Source organism: Erythrolamprus reginae, chromosome 7 (genome assembly GCF_031021105.1).
Source record: "Erythrolamprus reginae isolate rEryReg1 chromosome 7, rEryReg1.hap1, whole genome shotgun sequence".
In the NCBI taxonomy this organism is placed as follows: Eukaryota; Metazoa; Chordata; class Lepidosauria; order Squamata; family Dipsadidae; genus Erythrolamprus; species Erythrolamprus reginae.
This window is the reverse complement of record NC_091956.1, coordinates 208,889-225,021: the sequence shown is the minus strand read 5'-3', so window position 1 is coordinate 225,021 and position 16,133 is coordinate 208,889. Positions and strand designations below refer to the sequence as shown.

The 16,133-nt window shown below is 57.9% G+C and overlaps 1 protein-coding gene across 1 annotated transcript; it reads left to right on the top strand.

Moving 5' to 3' along the window:
* Positions 1-12,762: 12,762 nt before the first annotated feature.
* TLX2 (T cell leukemia homeobox 2) lies at positions 12,763-14,640 on the top strand. The gene is made up of 3 exons (XM_070756711.1): positions 12,763-13,120; positions 13,858-14,095; positions 14,359-14,640. Exons 1-3 carry the CDS (start codon positions 12,763-12,765, stop codon positions 14,558-14,560), a joined length of 798 nt encoding a protein of 265 aa, XP_070612812.1. The 3' UTR covers positions 14,561-14,640.
* The last annotated feature ends 1,493 nt before the right edge of the window (positions 14,641-16,133 follow it).

Below are 16,133 nucleotides of genomic sequence, written 5' to 3'. Positions count from 1 at the left end.
GCTTCCTCCTCTGGTGCTTTGGCGGGAGGTGGCAGCGTCCAGTTGACGGAAGGAAGGTGGGCAGAGCTGCCGCTTGTGCGCTTGGGGACTTCTTGGGTGGCGGGTTGTCCCTGCACAAACAGGCGCTGGGATGCAGGGGAGGTTCGTGAAGGCAGCGAGAAGGCAGAAGGATCCGAATCTGGAACCAGAAGCAAGTTCGCCTCCTCCAAGAGACGCTTCCAAGCCCTCTCGGCCCGCCTTCCCAAGGAAACGCTTTAAAGGCTTGGAGCCAGCAGGGGGCGCAAGCAAGCCAAGGCCGGCTGGGCACGGAAGGGGCTCCCCCCGCCGCACCTGCTGAGCCTCAGGCCGCTAACCTCCGCTCGGCCAGTGCGCGCCAGCCGGGAAGAACGGCCGCCCCGAGTCCCACGGGATTGGACGACCTGTAGGTCGAATTGAATTAGATTCCTCGGGCTTCCTCCGGCTGCTTCCGTCCGACGCGGAGGGCCCGAGCGGTTGGCTCTCCAGGGCCCGTGCCGGACAGGGAGCGCTCTGTCCCAGTTCCCGCGGGGAAGCAGGGCGTGGCTGGCTGCCCGCCCCCTCCCGGCCCGGCCTGGGCTCCCTGGGACTCGCCGTCTTCTCTGCTCACCTGTCCAGCGACGCCGGCGCGTTCCCGCTAGACCCGACCCGCGCGCAAGGGGAGCAGCGCTCCTCTGAGGATCCGAACCGCCGGCCTTTTGGGAGGAGCGGCACACGTGGCTGCCCGGCGCGCGTCCCGATCCCGGCCGAAGGCTGGAGAAAGAGCCGGCGTCGCGGGCCTTCCTACCCCTCCCTCTGCCCGGCAGACGGGCGGGGCTCCTGCCGCTCCTCATTCCCCAGCCCCGCGCCCTCCCTTCCCTTCCCTGCTGGCGGAGTGGCTCTTTCGCCGAGCAATCTTGGGCGCCCGGGCGGTCTCTCTCCGGACCCGCTCCAGCCAAGGACTGGGCCTGTTTCTCATTAGCCGGCCTGATCGAATCAGGGCCATTAGCGCGGCTCCAGGCGGCGCGCAGGTCTCGGCCGGCGGTGGGTCCCGAAGGAAGGGCCGGAGAGTCCTGGGCGCTTAGTCTCCGCCCGCCGATCCGACCTCTCGAAGGGCACGGCGGGTGGGGGGGGGGACATTAGCGTCGCTGCTGGAGTGGGGCTCTAACCCCGCGCGGGGAGAGAACTGTAGGGGAACATCCTGGGCGGCGGGGCGGCTGGAGGCTTCCTGGCTTGGCGTGGTGCCTGCCCAGGACTGCTGTAGCCCCGGCGACCTTTCGAGTGAGCTGCCATTCCTCTGCCCGGGACCGTCCCGGAGAAACTCACGAAACAGCTGCCTATGGACGGAGGAGGCCGCATTAAGCAGAGATGGAGGGACAGCTGGGCTTCCCGGCCCCCTGCCCAAAGCCCCGCCTCCCAGCCCTGGGCTGCCCGGGAGAGGGGGGGGCACGGCGGAGTGGCGAGGAGGAGCCGAGAGCTTTCTTTGGGAAGGGGGTGAACGGAGGCCGCCTCCCGCCAGAGGTTCAGCTGCTGCCCCAGCGGCCCCTCAACGGACAGCGGCTCCTGCTGTGGGCCAAAGAGGCAGCGTTTTCCTCGCTCGCAGTTCCTGGAGACCTGAGCGGGCGTTCCTCTTCTCCTCAGGCAGCCCCGAGGGACCCCGGCTTGATCTCGGGGACGGGAGGCGGGCAGAAGCGGGGGAATCATCTTCCCACCCACCAGCTCCCCAGCCCAGCTGAGCTCTCCACTCCTTCCTTTCGCTCCTTTCCCGCTGCACGCCTGGACAGAGAAAGGCAGCCGGGTGGGCCGTTCCCTGAGCTGCCCAGTGCAAAGCGGGTGGCCAGGAGAGGCAGGATCCAGGGGTAGGAGGTGGACGTCCTTCTGTGGCCATAACCGTTTTGTCCTCAATCAGAAGGACTTAAGGGGGGGCTCAACACTAATGATGGGTTATTGTTACATCCTCACACTGAAGCACGGTGGCTTCAGTCAGGCCCTGCATTCTGGAGGGAAAATACTTTGATACTTGACATACTGCAGGGTCCAAGGATGCCTGACATCTCTTTAAGTTGATGAACACATGAATCATGCTGTGCAACATTTCTAAATGTTTCTGCACATTGTACCTTTTGTCTCTGCAAGGCATAAACATTATCCTCTTTTATGCCCTGTGCACATACATTCCCATTTCTCTTTATGAGACACTCCCCATTTGCAAATGTAGTCTAAAACCCTTGCTTGCCTAAAGTAGGGACAGTCAGCCAATTATGCTCCATTTGGGGTAAACATAATACATCACAGCCACCCGAGTCCTCGGAGAGGGGCAGCATACAAATCTAATAAGATGATGATGATTATTATCATCATTATCATCATTAATTCTTGATTCCAAATATGGAATTTGCACACTGCCTCTTCTGGCCATTCTGCAGCTTGAGCTATGCAATCTGTAAAACAATTTAGAATTACTGTATTAAAGTTAAAATTTAAAGGTACCCACTGTTCTGTGTGAAACCCCCAACTCAGAAATTCTTTATTTTATGGAGAAATCAAGCTCTTTATTGATATAAGCACGAATAATGAAACACAGGTTTTAAAATTCTCGGAGAAGGGAGGGTTTTCCTTTTGGAAGCAACAAGCCTCCACCTGAGAATGAGTGTTATTGAGGCAGAAATCGTGGTTTTAAAGCTTCACTCAAACACCCCCCCCCCAGTTTCACCTCTCTTCCATTGAACAAAGCTGAAACCCCATTTCCCAAGATCCTTTGACTTTATGATGCCTGGAAGTGACATCACACCACAAGGAGGCTAAGTCAATTCACGAATACCTTTTGCTATGTAGCTCCTCTCACCTTCTACAGTCTATCTACTGACTTTCCACTCTAATGTCTTCCTCACTGTCTGACTGGGACCACTCCCCCATTGTCCCATCAGCCCCCTCTAGTGGTTCCTCAGACTCATTCAGTTCACTTTCCCCCTCACTCTCGCTCTCTGCATCAGCTGGCAACCCCCTGGCCCCTCAGGATACCCCCCATAGCTCACCCTCCCCAGAATCTGACCTGACTGCACTGGATGAGGAGCACTCACAACACCCACCTTCTTTCCAAGCAGCCTTTGAGATCAAAACCTAAAACTCCTTTGAAACCTAGTCCAGGAAAACTTACAGGCTCAACAGGCCTGCTGCGGCTAGTAAGGGAAGCTTACCTGGGCAAGGTCCATTGGTTAAGTGAGCTTGGAGTCCCATCTCTCGGTTGCCAAAAGGTTGGAAGAAATATCCACCTGGGTTCAGTTCCAAGTGGGGAATAAGACACTGGATTCACGGAATTTGCATGGAAATAAGGTTTTAATGGACAGGACCACATGGTTTTGGATCCTGGGACAAAAGTGGACCACATGCTTCCAGATGTTGGGCAAAGAAAGAGAAGGGCAGAAATGCCGAGAGTCTCTTGGTTTTATGCCCTCTCTTGCCCCTCCCCCGCCTTCCGTGCCCATGCAAGAAATACACTCTGATTGGCTGTCAGACTCCCATGTGGGCCATACAGGGGCTAGGTGATGGATAGATAGATAGATAGATAGATAGATAGATAGATAGATAGATAGATAGATAGATAGATAGATAGATAGAGTTGTGGTTAGCTCTGGCCCAGCTCCTGCCCCAAGGACTGTGAATGTGGGGGAGACATCCACATGCTGCAGGCCTGTTTTGCCCTCGGTGGAATCTGCTGATGAAGGCTCCTCTGACCAAGAAGACATGAGTGACAGGGAGGAGGAGAGTGTGGCAGACAGCTCAGAAGGAGATCAATTATCTAGCTCCTCCTTGGATTCAGAACAAGAGTTAATGATACAGCCTCGCATGCGGAGAGCAATGCATAGGCAACAACAACTGAGAGATTATTATCAAAGAAAATGAGGCCACCTGTGGTTGGGTGGGGCTGTGGTCATTAGTGAGGCTGCTATAAAGGGCAGCCTGTGGGTTTGGCCATTGTGGAGGATTATCTGATCCTTGTGTTTTGTGACTGCTTTACTGACTTTGACCTTTTGTGTGCTGATTTTTCCCCGCTTTGAAACTAACCCAGAGCAAAGTGTGTTTCACTTTGTGAAAGAAGAAGGACTGTGAATTGCCTCACAGCTGCAAGCTAAGTATCACAGAACTGATAAGGGACTTGTACAAATTACCAGGTTTTTTTTGAGACCAGTGCTCTTTGCTATACCAAAAGAGGGCTTGGTTTAAGTGACTTTTCATTATAAAGAACATTCTTTTGAATTTTCAAACGTGTGTGTGTCTGAAATTTGTACCTGTGAATTTTTGGGAGGAGTGTACCAGAGAGCCCGACAGAACAGATAGATAGATAGATGCTAGATAGATAGATTATAGATTGATAGGTGATAGATAGATAAATAGATAGATAGACGATAGACAGATAATAGATAGATATAGATGATAGATAGATAGATAGATAGATAGATAGATAGATAGATAGATAAATAGATAGATAAATAGATAGACATAGATGATAGATAGATGATAGATAGATAGTAGATAGATAGATGATAGATAGATAGATAGATAGATATAGATAGATAGATAGATAGATAGATGATAGATAGATAGATTATAGATAGATAGGTGATAGATAGATAATAGATAGATAGATGATAGATAATAGATAGATATAGATGATAGATAGATAGATAAATAGATAGACATAGATGATAGATAGATAGATGATAGATAGTAGATAGATAGACAGATAGATGATAGATAGATAGATGATAGATAGATAATAGATATATAGGTGATAGATAATAGATAGATGATAGATAATAGATAGATATAGATGATAGATAGATAGATAAATAGATAGACATAGATGATAGATAGATGATAGATAGTGGATAGATAGACAGATAGATGATAGATAGATAGATAGATGATAGATAGATGATAGATAGATAGGTGATAGATAGATAAATAGAGAGATGATAGATAGATAATAGATAGATACAGATGATAAGATAGATAGATACATAGATAGATGGATAGATAATAGATATATAGGTGATAGATAGATAATAGATAGATAGGTGATAGATAGATAAATAGATAGATAGATGATAGAGAGATGATAGATAGATAATAGATAGATACAGATGATAAGATAGATAGATACATAGATAGATAGATTATACAGCGTCCAGTGGAGAGCTAAGAAGGACCCCTCCGCCCCCCTCCCCTGCCAAGGATTTTCAAGGCCTTTTTAAATCTCCCCTTCCTGCCGCACACAGGGAGGACCCCGAGCAGCCCCTCCTCCACGGGACCTGCCTTTCTCCGGTGGGCGACTCTTCCTCGGCCTCCGCCCACCCCCCAGAGCCTTGGCCCTGTTCCCTTGACTTGCTCGCCAGAAGGAGGGTTCGGGAGAGGCCAGAGGCGGCGGGGGGGAAGAGGCGCCATGCCAGGGGTCAGGCTTGCAAGACACCGGCTGCCCACTGGCCTTTGGCTAGACACCGCCCCCCCAAGTCCCCTCTTGCCGGCTCTGGGCTGTCCCGCCCTGCGGCGTCTCCAGCTGCCAGGGTCCCGAAGGGGGCGCGGGTTGCTGGGCGGGGGCGCGGGGCGCTTCCTGCAGCCACGAAGTGTCTGATTGAGGCAGGAGGCGCCAGCCGCTCCCTCGGGAGGGCAAGGACCACGCACAGGGCCGGGCTAATGCAATCTGCACCCGCCGCAATTCGATTAGCCTCGAATTAACCCAGCAGCAGCAAGCAAAGCAGCGAAGGAGGGAGAAACGAGGCGCCCAGCCGCACGCTCGTCCGTGGGGAGGGCGGGGGGGCGGGGCGAAGATTCCCGGGGGAGAGGCGCTCTCTCGGCTGGCTCACGTGGGCTGCCAGGAGCCCGGAAATTAGGAGCGCCCTCGGGCATGCCCGGAATGGGCTGCGAGGAAAGCGGGCCGCCCCGGAGTTTCCCTGGGCGGGCAGGCACCTGCCACGGCCAAGACCGGGGACCCAGAGGTGCGCCTCAGGCCTCGGCGGGTTTGGTGGGAGAGCGGAGCCGGAGCAAGGTCCGTCCTTCAGCCTCAGCCTCTCCCCTCATCGGGCCACGGAGCTGGCGGGGCCAGGGTGGACATGGCTGGCTGCAGCTTCTCTGAAAACCCGCCTCGCAGCTCCCCTCTCTTCCAGACACGCGGCGCGGCAGGTTGCTGGGCTGGGGCGCGTGGCCCGCTTCTCGGGGAGGCCCCGCCAGCTCTCCTGGGCCCCCAGACGCAGCCGCCCTCGCCTCCTGGGAGCGCAGGCTCGGCCCAGACCTCGCTATAGGATCCCCCCTCGCGATGCTTTTCCTCGGGAGCTTCTGGGCCTTGGCGGCCGCTCGCTCTCCCTGACCTGCCCGCCCGCCGGCGCCTTGGCTGGTTTCGGTGCCAGCGCCCTATTTTGCACCCACGGAAAGTGGTGTGTGTGTGTGTGTTGGGGGGGTGGAGCGCCCTTGGGGTCGTTTCTGTTCCCGGTTCTCTGGCTTCCTGTTTGAGGGGTGTTGTTGCTTCTCAGGCGCGGAGCTTTGCGCCCACGAGCCGCCTTCCTTTTCCGCCCGAGAAGCATTATCCTCCTTTCCTCGACGCCCTACTGCCCGGGCTGCGTTTTCACGGTCCGCGGGCCATCCCAGGATCGGTACCGTTGTGAACTCTCGCTGAAGGTTTAGGAAGGTCGCGTCGACCGGAAGAGGCTCCTTGGCTTTGCCCGGGGGCCGCAGAAACGGCCTTGGGTTGGCCCGCTATTGCGTGGACGCGGCCGAGCCGCCTGTGTGTAGGAAGGGAAGCCGCGGGGCGGGAGGGAGGAGGAGCGGCCTTTCCTGGGCACGCGGGGCAGGCGTCGGTGTCCCGGGAGCCTCTCTTCCCTTTTCTCCGCCACTTGGCGCCGAGGAACTCCTCGACCCCCTAAGCGTCCCGCCTGCTTCCCCGGTGGCCGCCGCATCCCCGGAAGGCCCTGCGCAGCCTTCTCCCCCGAGGCGGGGCGAGAGTTCAAGGCCGGCAGGCCTCAAGGGACTGGATTTCGCAGGAGTCGGTGTGGCTTCTGGGGCGCTCGGCCTGAGTGAGTCGACCTTTGGCCCCGGAGAGGGAACTCGGCCCCGCCACCCAGAGATCCTCGGCCCACGGCGTTCAAATCACGGAGGATCCCGCGCGGGTCCACGATTCCCGCGTGCCCAGCACAGGGGCGAAGCCTTTCCCGACGGCGGCTTTTCCTGCCTGCAAACCAGAGAAGAGAGCCGGCGCTTTCTCGAGCAGAGGGCTCCGCTGGGGTCGCCTCTCCGGCCGGTTGATCGAGAGACCGAAGCATCCCCAAACTTCCAACCCCCCGGAGACTCTCCGCTGCCTGCGACTGCGGTTGCCTGGTCAGCCGCTTCCAGAGGGAGACTTGGCGGCACGACGGCGAAGAGAATGACCCGCGGAGACTCCAGAGCGTCTTCCAAACTCGAGGGGCTGCCCGGGAGAGGAAGGAGGCGGCCGCGCTGTTCTCCGAAGGCCAGGCGAGGAACTCCGGACCGAGGCCGACCAAGGAGAGAGATTCAACCTGGAAACCAGGAGGGACTTCCTGACGGCGAGAGCGATCAGACGGTGGGGCAGAAGTTCCCTGCGAAGGTTGTGTGAACGCTCCAATACACGGGACTTTCAAGGGGAGATGGGATGGCCAGTTGTCTAAAACGGTGTAGGACTCCCGCTTGGCGGGTCGGGCTAGCTAGATGACCTACAAGGTCCCTTCCAACTCTAGTCATAGTTCCCTCTAAGCTGAGCAGTGAGCAATCGCTCACTTAAAAATCATCATCAACTCAGAGTTTTCCAAACCTGCCCAGAAGCCGATAGGGAAAGAGTGAGAGGGAAGGAGAGAGAGAGGAAGAGAGAAAAACAGATAGAAAAAAGAGAGGAAGGAAAAGAGAAAGAAAAAGAATGGGAGTAAGGAAGAGAGAAAGAAAATCAAAATCTAGTTTGAAACTAGCTCAACTATTTAAGTGGCATTTTGATATTGATAGAGTTGCCCTATTATGAGCTCACTGTTATAGACACACAGGACAGTATTTTATTTTGAAATTCTCTGAGGCAAAACAGGGTGGGTTGTTTATTTGTTTGTTTGTTTGTTTATTTATTTATTTATTATTTCTGTGCCGCCCAGTCCCAAAGGGACTGCCTTGCCGCTCAGACACTATACTTTTCTGCCCACCTCCCCAAAATATTAGAGGGAACACTGACTCTAGTAATCTATTCTAATCCCCCCCCCCAAAAAAAAACCCTGGGGAAAAACCGCAGACCTTCTCTCCTCCTTTTCCTTCCCTCTGCCCTCTTCTACTTTCTTCTTCTCCCTCCTCTCTTCTACCCTGTCTTCACTTCCTACTTCCTCCCTCTTTCACTGTCTCTTGAGTGCTTCTCCTCCTCCTCGTATCATGATTGACAGGCCGAATTTTTTTCCTCACCTTTACTCTAATAGTGCCCCATCCTAATACAGAATTATTATTTCTTTACAACATTCTATGTTTATTATTCTGTATTTTAAGAAATACCGACTGTTAATCATATTATGGATATGCATTCTTTCCCTAGGGCTACCACTAAAAAAATCTGTTTTCGTCCTCTGAGTGTCCCACAATTTCGGATTATTTTATTTATTTTATTTATTAGATTTGTATGCCGCCCCTCTCCGTAGACTCGGGGCGGCTCACAACAATAACAAGGATAATGTAAAAAACAAATCTAATAATTTAAAAAACACTAAAAACCCCATTATTAAAAGCAAACACACACACAAACATTCCATGTATAAACTGTATAGGCCCGGGGGAGATGTGTCAATTCCCCCATGCCTGAAGGCAGAGATGGGTCTTAAGAACTTTACGAAAGGCAAGGAGGGTAGGGGCAGTTCTAAACTCCGGGGGGAGCTTGTTCCAGAGGGCCGGGGCCGCCACAGAGAAGGCTCTTCTCCTGGGTCCCGCTAAACGACATTGTTTAGTCGACAGGACCCGGAGAAGGCCCCCTCTGTGGGACCTAACCGGTCGCTGGGATTCGTGCGGCAGAAGGCGGTCCCGGAGATATTCTGGTCCGATGCCATGAAGGGCATCATTATTATTGTTCCAAATTAACTGTTATAGTTTAACTTCTCAGCCATTGATTATTTCTCCTGCTTCTTAAATGCAAGCCGTAGTATTTCCTCCTCTTCCTTGGATTCTTACTCACCCTTCATTTTTCTTAACCCCTATTCCAACCATGACTAAATACCCCATGGCGAATCAACATTTGATTACATAGTTTAATATTAAAGAATATTAAATAGTAACTTCAATTCCCACATTAATACCTTTGCGCTGTTTCATAACACACACCTTTCCTTGGATCATTTATATTCCAATATTAAAGCATAATACTTTCTTTAAGTATCATTTCAAATTAAGGTCTTTTAGAAGATGGAGGGAAGTAATAATTATTCAGATTCATAGGGCTCTATTTTCCTTTAATAATACCAAGTACGTATTGAACCCCCATATACATTTTTATCAAACAAACCAAACTTATATCGATCTATAACATAATTACCATTCCCCCTATACTGTACTGTCATTTAATTATACCTATACAGTACTTGCTTTATATTTCAGCAACTACTTTCAATCACGAACTACAATCACATAGCAGTGATAACAGTTTTCCCTTTCTTCCCCTTAGAAAAAAACATAGTAATCATCCATTCCCTCTGGAAACCCTGCAACAGTTTCCCTCCCCGCTTCTTCTCTGAATTCTCCACGGCAGTCTTCCCGATGGGCCCTCGGCTCTTCTTAGCTGCGGACTTCCACGCCAGCCAGACCACAGCCGCACCGCCCAACATAAGCACAGCGGCCAAGAAGTGTCCATCTTACACTCTGTATAATTATTTCCTTTTAGATTATTTGTCTTTAGTATGTGGTGCGTCAGAGTTCTTTCCCAGTCCATTCGCTCCAGTCCAAGCACACGCGACCCTCGAACGCTGCCGGGCCCCTTCCTCGCCAGCCACCCAGGGCAGCCTTCCTCGCCCCCTCGATCCCCCCCCCGGCTCTGTCCCCGAGGGCCGCCTCTCCGTCCTGGCCCTGAGAAAGGTGGGCCTCCCTCCGGGGACGGCTGGGGGGGCAAGGGGGTGTCGACGGCAGAGGCATTGCTGAGGACCGGCTGAACGAACCTCGTGGCGCTCGCACGGCCTTTAGACTCCGCGAAAAGAGCCTGGTCTGCTTCCCCACAGGGGACGGGCCTGGGCAAAGGCGGGAAGGAGGCTGACCCCTCCGGTCATTCAGGGCCCGCTGACGTTCCAGGCAAGAGAAGGCCTCAGCAGCCTCGGCCAGCCCTGGAGGCCCCCCCCCCCGCTTTCTTCCTCCCGCCCTCGGCCACTCCGGACCCCCTTCCTGGCCTGCAGGTAGAACCGGGGGAAAGCGCAGCCTTCCCGAAAAGCCCCCCTACTCACACGCGCCCCGTTCTGGCGGTGGGGGGGAGGGGAACGGCGATCAGCCCCCGTTAAGTGAAAACCAACAGCCACAAACAGGCTCTTTTTGTACCAGTGTGTCCCCCCCCCCCGACGATTGCTGGTTGCACAGACTTCGCTAGCTCCCTGCACCCTTCACTTGCCACCTTAGGAAGAGACAAAGGTCGCCAACCAGGGACGGGGGTCGATAGGGAGAGAAAGCCACCCCTCCCTTACCGCAAACCCCCGAGCGAAGTGTCGGCTTCTTTCCGAGCTTCATGAATTCCCACCGGGAAGGTTTTCCCGGTTGCCATCCTCACCCCGGACTGACCGCCCCGCGGAGGAGGGAAGCTGCTGCTGCCATTGTGCGGCCAATCTGCAGTTAGACTCAGTCCAAGGCTGGTACAAACCTTTAGTAACTCAGGTCGCAACCGAGGACCTAAGATTCCCTCTAAAAATTATAGGCAATTCCAAGCAGGGCGGGGTATTCTTTGTAAAATGGTTAGTTTTGTAAAATTATTTCGATAATTTAACTAATTCAAAATAGCGCGGAAATCCTTTAATTGTGACTCCGAGGGTTCCAATCAACGAATTTCTTTTTATTATCATTTTTATTATTAGGGAAAGTAACGCTAAGTATACTAAGTGTTTAACTTACTATTGAAAACTGCTTCACCATTTACATAAATGAGGAACTCAGCGCCACCGATCGCGGCCGCGATGTCTGCCGGGGCGTCTCAGGCTGCGCCCGCTCGCTCCCAAGGGTCTCCGGGGGTTCCCGGTCCTCCAGGCCTCGCTTGTTCCGAAGGTGCTTCTGCACAAGAACGCGCGGACGTCGTTTCCCCTCGAAGACGTTTCTCTTCTCCAACCAAGACGCTTCTTCTGTTCTGATCGCGTTTTTCCGGCGGCCGCTCCGGGCCCCGCGACGGTTTTTGTCGCTCCTCGAAGAAGACCCGGATTTCTGAGACGGGCCGCTCGTCGCTTGGAGGCCTTTCGTGTCGCATCTGGAGCCGTTTCGTCGCTGCTGTTCTAGTCCTTATGTTTATTCTAAGTTTGGGGGGCAGTTTCCCGATGTTGAACAAATTCACAGCCAATTCGGACCCGCCCGGCAGCCACTCGCTGGTCCTTTTGGGTTGGATTTATTGGTTTTATTTCATTTGCAAGGAAAGAGGCTGCTGACACCGAAGGGGGCGCCCGGCGGGCGCAAGGAGCCTGCTGGAGGGAGCGGTGGCCGAGGCGTCTCGAGAGGAGGGCGAGGCCCCCTCCTGGACACCTCCGCTCAGTGGAGGGGAGGGGCGCCTTCAGCCTGGAGGGGGAACTGGGCCCATTAGGGGCACCCCGGGGGGTGGGGCTGACGTTCCTCCTGCGCCATCACGACTTAACCGGCCACCGAGAGGGCGAATCCGACTCGTCCCGGTCGGGGAAGAAACCGAGGCCCTCAGAACCAGGTGGCGCCACTTCGGGCTCTGCCCTGGGCCTTCGGGGGAAGAGGGGAGCAAAGGCAGCAGGCCCCGCCAGCACTCTCAGTGCCCGGGCTTTGGGGATTGGGCGCGGGTGAGCGGGTGGCCAGAGTCCGTATCTTCGCTCCGTCTCCCGGCCACGACTGGGGAGCGCCGGGCAGGGGCGGGCTGGCGACTGACGTTGGAAAGAAAAGCGACCGGGGACCTCTGTGACAAGAGAGCCGCTAATCCGGCCGCTGGGAGCAGAGAGCGGCTGCAGGCCAGGCTGGAGAATCGCGCCGAGACCAGGTTTTCCCAGCCCCGCGTCCGAGGCGGAAGGGACCGCCTGGACAAATGGCAGCGTCTTGCTGTCCGGGGGGAGCTTTGGGGGCTGCAGAGGGAACCGAGGCCTCGGCGAGGCTGAGAAAAGGAGAGTCTCCTCCTCGGCGTCCCTAATTGGGCGGAGGGCGGGGGGGGCGCACAGGGGTGGAGAAAAGCGAGGTAAGGGCGGTTTCCCCTGGATGTGACACACGACCCGCCCCCACCCCTGGCAACGGCCTGTCAATCACTGCGAGCGGCCACCAATCAGAGGGCTGAAGCCGGAGAGTTTCGGCAGGAGGAGAGGGCTTCCCAGAGAAAAACGCCCGCAGCTCAGGGCCCCTCCCGCGGTCTCCGGGAGCAGCCGCGGCCTCTGGGTTGGTCCGGGTGGCGCTCCGTCGGGCCCACCTGCAGGCCCTGATCGCGGCGCGATGTCGCCTTCCACAAACGCGGGGCGGCCTCGCTGCCGGCCAGGCGCCCGGGGAGCGGCCCGCCTGAGTTCGGAGCAGGGCTGCCGGAGGGCCGCCGGGGTCAGCCGCGCGAAGCGCTGACAGGGGCGCGCGATGGAGGCCCCGGGGCTGGAGCGGCAGGCGGGACCCGGAGCGCCGCCGCAGCCCCCCGAGCCTATCCGCTTCGGAATCGACCAGATCCTGGGCTGCCCTCCGCCGCAGAGCTCTCACCAGGGCCCCGGGGGCGCCGGCCTCGCCTTTCGAAGCAGCGGCTACGAGACGGACTACGACCCCGCCAGCTCCCTCGGGCCGCAGCTTCTCCCGGAGGCCTCGCCCGGCAGCAGCGGGGTGATCAGAGTGCCGGCGCATCGCCCGCTCCCCTCCGTGGCCGCCCATCCTCGCCCGACCGGAGCCGGCCTCGCCTTCTCTTGGATGGAGCACAGCAGGCGCCTCGCCAAGGACCGGATGGCAGGTGAGCGGCGTTCGTGGAGGCGGTGCCCCACCAGCTTCGGCCAAAGCCGCGGCCTCGGAGCTCGGTCAGTGGGGGGCGCGGGTGCCAGCAAGCGGACTCCCAGCAGCACTGGGGGGAGGAGGACGCAGGAATGCAGTCCCGGCCCTTCCAACCGCGACCGGGGAGGGGGAGGCGGGGGTTCCGGAGCGCAAAAACGGACACTAAGCGAAGCCTTTCCCTGCGGGGAATCCCAGGCTTCCCCCTTAGAAAGAAACCAGTTTTCTGGGGCCGGGAAGAGGCGACCCAGTCGTCGGGGGAAGCTGCTTTTGGGAGCCGTGGCAGGACCCGCTTTCTCGGGGCGGGGGAATCGCGCATTTCTACCTCGCGCCAACGAGTCTTGGCTTAGCAGGCAGGCTTGCATTGGGGCCAGGGGCGCTGGGGCAGCTCTCCAAGCTCTGGGCTGCGACAGAGAAGTTTTGTTCTTGGAGTCTCCCCCCCCCCCCCCCCCGCCAACAGAGTCCAGAGCGCGCCGATCTGGGGAGCCAAAGCGACGGTTTGTAGGTCGCGCAGCTGAGGCGCTGATGAAGCGCAAGGCCGGGAGGAGACGGCGACCCGCCGGCCTGGGCTTCCCGGGGACTGAGGGAACCTGGCGGGGCGCGTCCTGGGGAGGGTGCGGCCACCTGAGCCCTCCGTAGCCACTACGACCTGCTTCGAGGCTTCAGAACCTGACGGGCTCCGCTCTCTCGGTCTGCCCGCAGCCGCCTTGCCACCCTTCTCCGTTGCCAGGCGGGTCGGCCACCCGTATCAGAACCGCACCCCGCCGAAGCGGAAGAAGCCCCGCACCTCCTTCTCCCGAACGCAGGTCTGCGAGTTAGAGAAGCGGTTCCACCGGCAGAAGTACTTAGCGTCCGCGGAGCGAGCCGCCCTGGCCAAAGCGCTCAAGATGACCGATGGCCAGGTCAAGACCTGGTTCCAGAATCGTCGCACGAAGTGGAGGTACCGGGGCGGGAGGAACGGCGGGAGGGGGGCGGGCGGTGCGCGGAGCCCTGCGATGGGATGGCTGCTTAGAGTCTCTTCCGGCGACCGTGCCGCGGGGGGGGGGGGGCTGAGTTCGGAAAAGGAGGCACCCACAGAGGGCTTGGGACGAGGGGCGGGGGCGGGAGGGAGCGGGAGCTGCCTGTCACTCAGGCTCAGCCTTCCCTTCCCCCCACCGGTTCCGAGCAGCCAACGCGCTGACGCCGTCCCGGTCTCTCCAACAGGCGACAGACGGCGGAGGACCGCGAAGCGCAGCGCCAGCAGGCCGGCCGGTTGATGCTGCACCTTCAGCCGGAGCCCTTAGCGAAGAGCCCCCTCTGCCTGCAGAACGCCTCGCTCTTCGCCCTGCAGAACCTGCAGCCCTGGGCGGAGAACCACGAGGTGACCTCGGTCTCGGGAGCCGCCGCCGCCGGCACCCTGGGGTGAACGGAACCGGGCACGGGCGCGGCGGATCCTTCGCGGGCTGCCGGCAGAGGCGCCCTCCACTTCCGCGCCGCTCGCTTGCTCGGAACCGACTGGATGTCCCGAGGGCCTCCCGAAACCTCCGCCCGGACTCCGGGTGACAAGGAGGCCCGGAAGGATGGGCGGGCTACCGGGCAGCTGAGCCGCAGCCGGCTTTGTCCGCTTGCAGGCCGCACCCGCAGGGAACGGTGCGGGAGGGGGCGCTTGCAGAGGGTTTAAGTTGGAGCCCCACGCAAAGCAGGCGGGGAGAAGACGCTCAGCCCTCCCTCCCCCGGGCCCTTCTGCCGACCGTCCACTTGAACGCCTTGGCTGGCGAGTGGGGAACGGGACATCCGCCCTCCGCGCCGAAGTGAGCCGTTCTTCCCCTGCGTGGAGCCTCCGCCAAGTAGCCGGACAGGGATGCATCAGGAGCTGCCTTGCCAAAGGACTCCGGCCCGCCGCACGGAACCAGTTGAAACCACAACAACCCGCTGCTGCCCTTCCCGCCGCCTCCTTGCTCGCCGGCTGCTCTGCTGGATTTGCACCAAGGGGCCGCGGGGGGCCGTTGCAGCGCGGGTCGCGGAGAAGGAGCGCCTGTGCTGGCGACCCCTCCCGACTCGGCCGCCCTCCCGGCACCGGAAGACAGTCCAGAGGGGCGTCCAGAAGGCTTCTCTTCCACCCCGACGGGAGCCCCCGCCCCCTCCGCTCAGGGCGCGCGGAGTGGGCCGCCTTCGGGGTCTCCGCCCTCCCCTCCTGCCGACTTCACTGGGGGACTCGCAGCTGCTCTGGCTGCGTGGCGGCTTGGCAGGGAGGGCCCGCGGCCCCTGGCATTTCTCCCCGGGGAGCTTGGCCTCTGCCCGGCCCGCCCGTTGGCCCTCCCTCGTGGCTGGCTGGCTGACCGAAGGCTGAACGCGCGGGCCCGGCAGGAGGAGCCACCCATGGAGCTCCCTGGCCCCGCGCACTGCTCAGGGGAGCGGCCCTTGTCCCGGGGGTCGAGGCTAGGAGGAAAAAGGCGGCCCAGGCGGAGTTCCCTGGCGCCGGTGCGCCCCCTGGCGGCCAAGGTGGGGGGGAGGCAACCGACAAAGTTGGGGGGGGGGAGTGGCGTCCCTTCGCATTTGCTGCTGCCAGCTGATTAGCCGGGAGGACGGAGCTAGCAGCAGCAGCCCCGCCCGGCTGCCTCGTGCGCCCCCTCCATCCCTGCTTGCCCTTCGGTACAAGAGCTGGCGCCCTTCTGGGCAGAGACTGACCAGCCCTTCTTGAAGTCGTAGGGCCCCCGCAGCTCCTTGGCCTTGGGGGTGCTGATGGAGGAGGGACGGTCGGGGCTTCGTGGGCTGCTCTTTTTCTAGCTCAGTTTGGCTCTGATAGGGTTTGGTCTAAACTGGAGGGATGACCTGGCCTCGAACCTGTTGTAGGCAGAGTGCGGTCTCCATTGTGTTTGTTAGGTTTTTCTCCACCGCAGAGGGCAGACTGGGAAACCAGCGGAGGGGCGCACGCGCACGCACACACACGAAGGATTTGGGCTCCATACAAGGCCCCATTTCTCCAGGAGCTGAGAAGG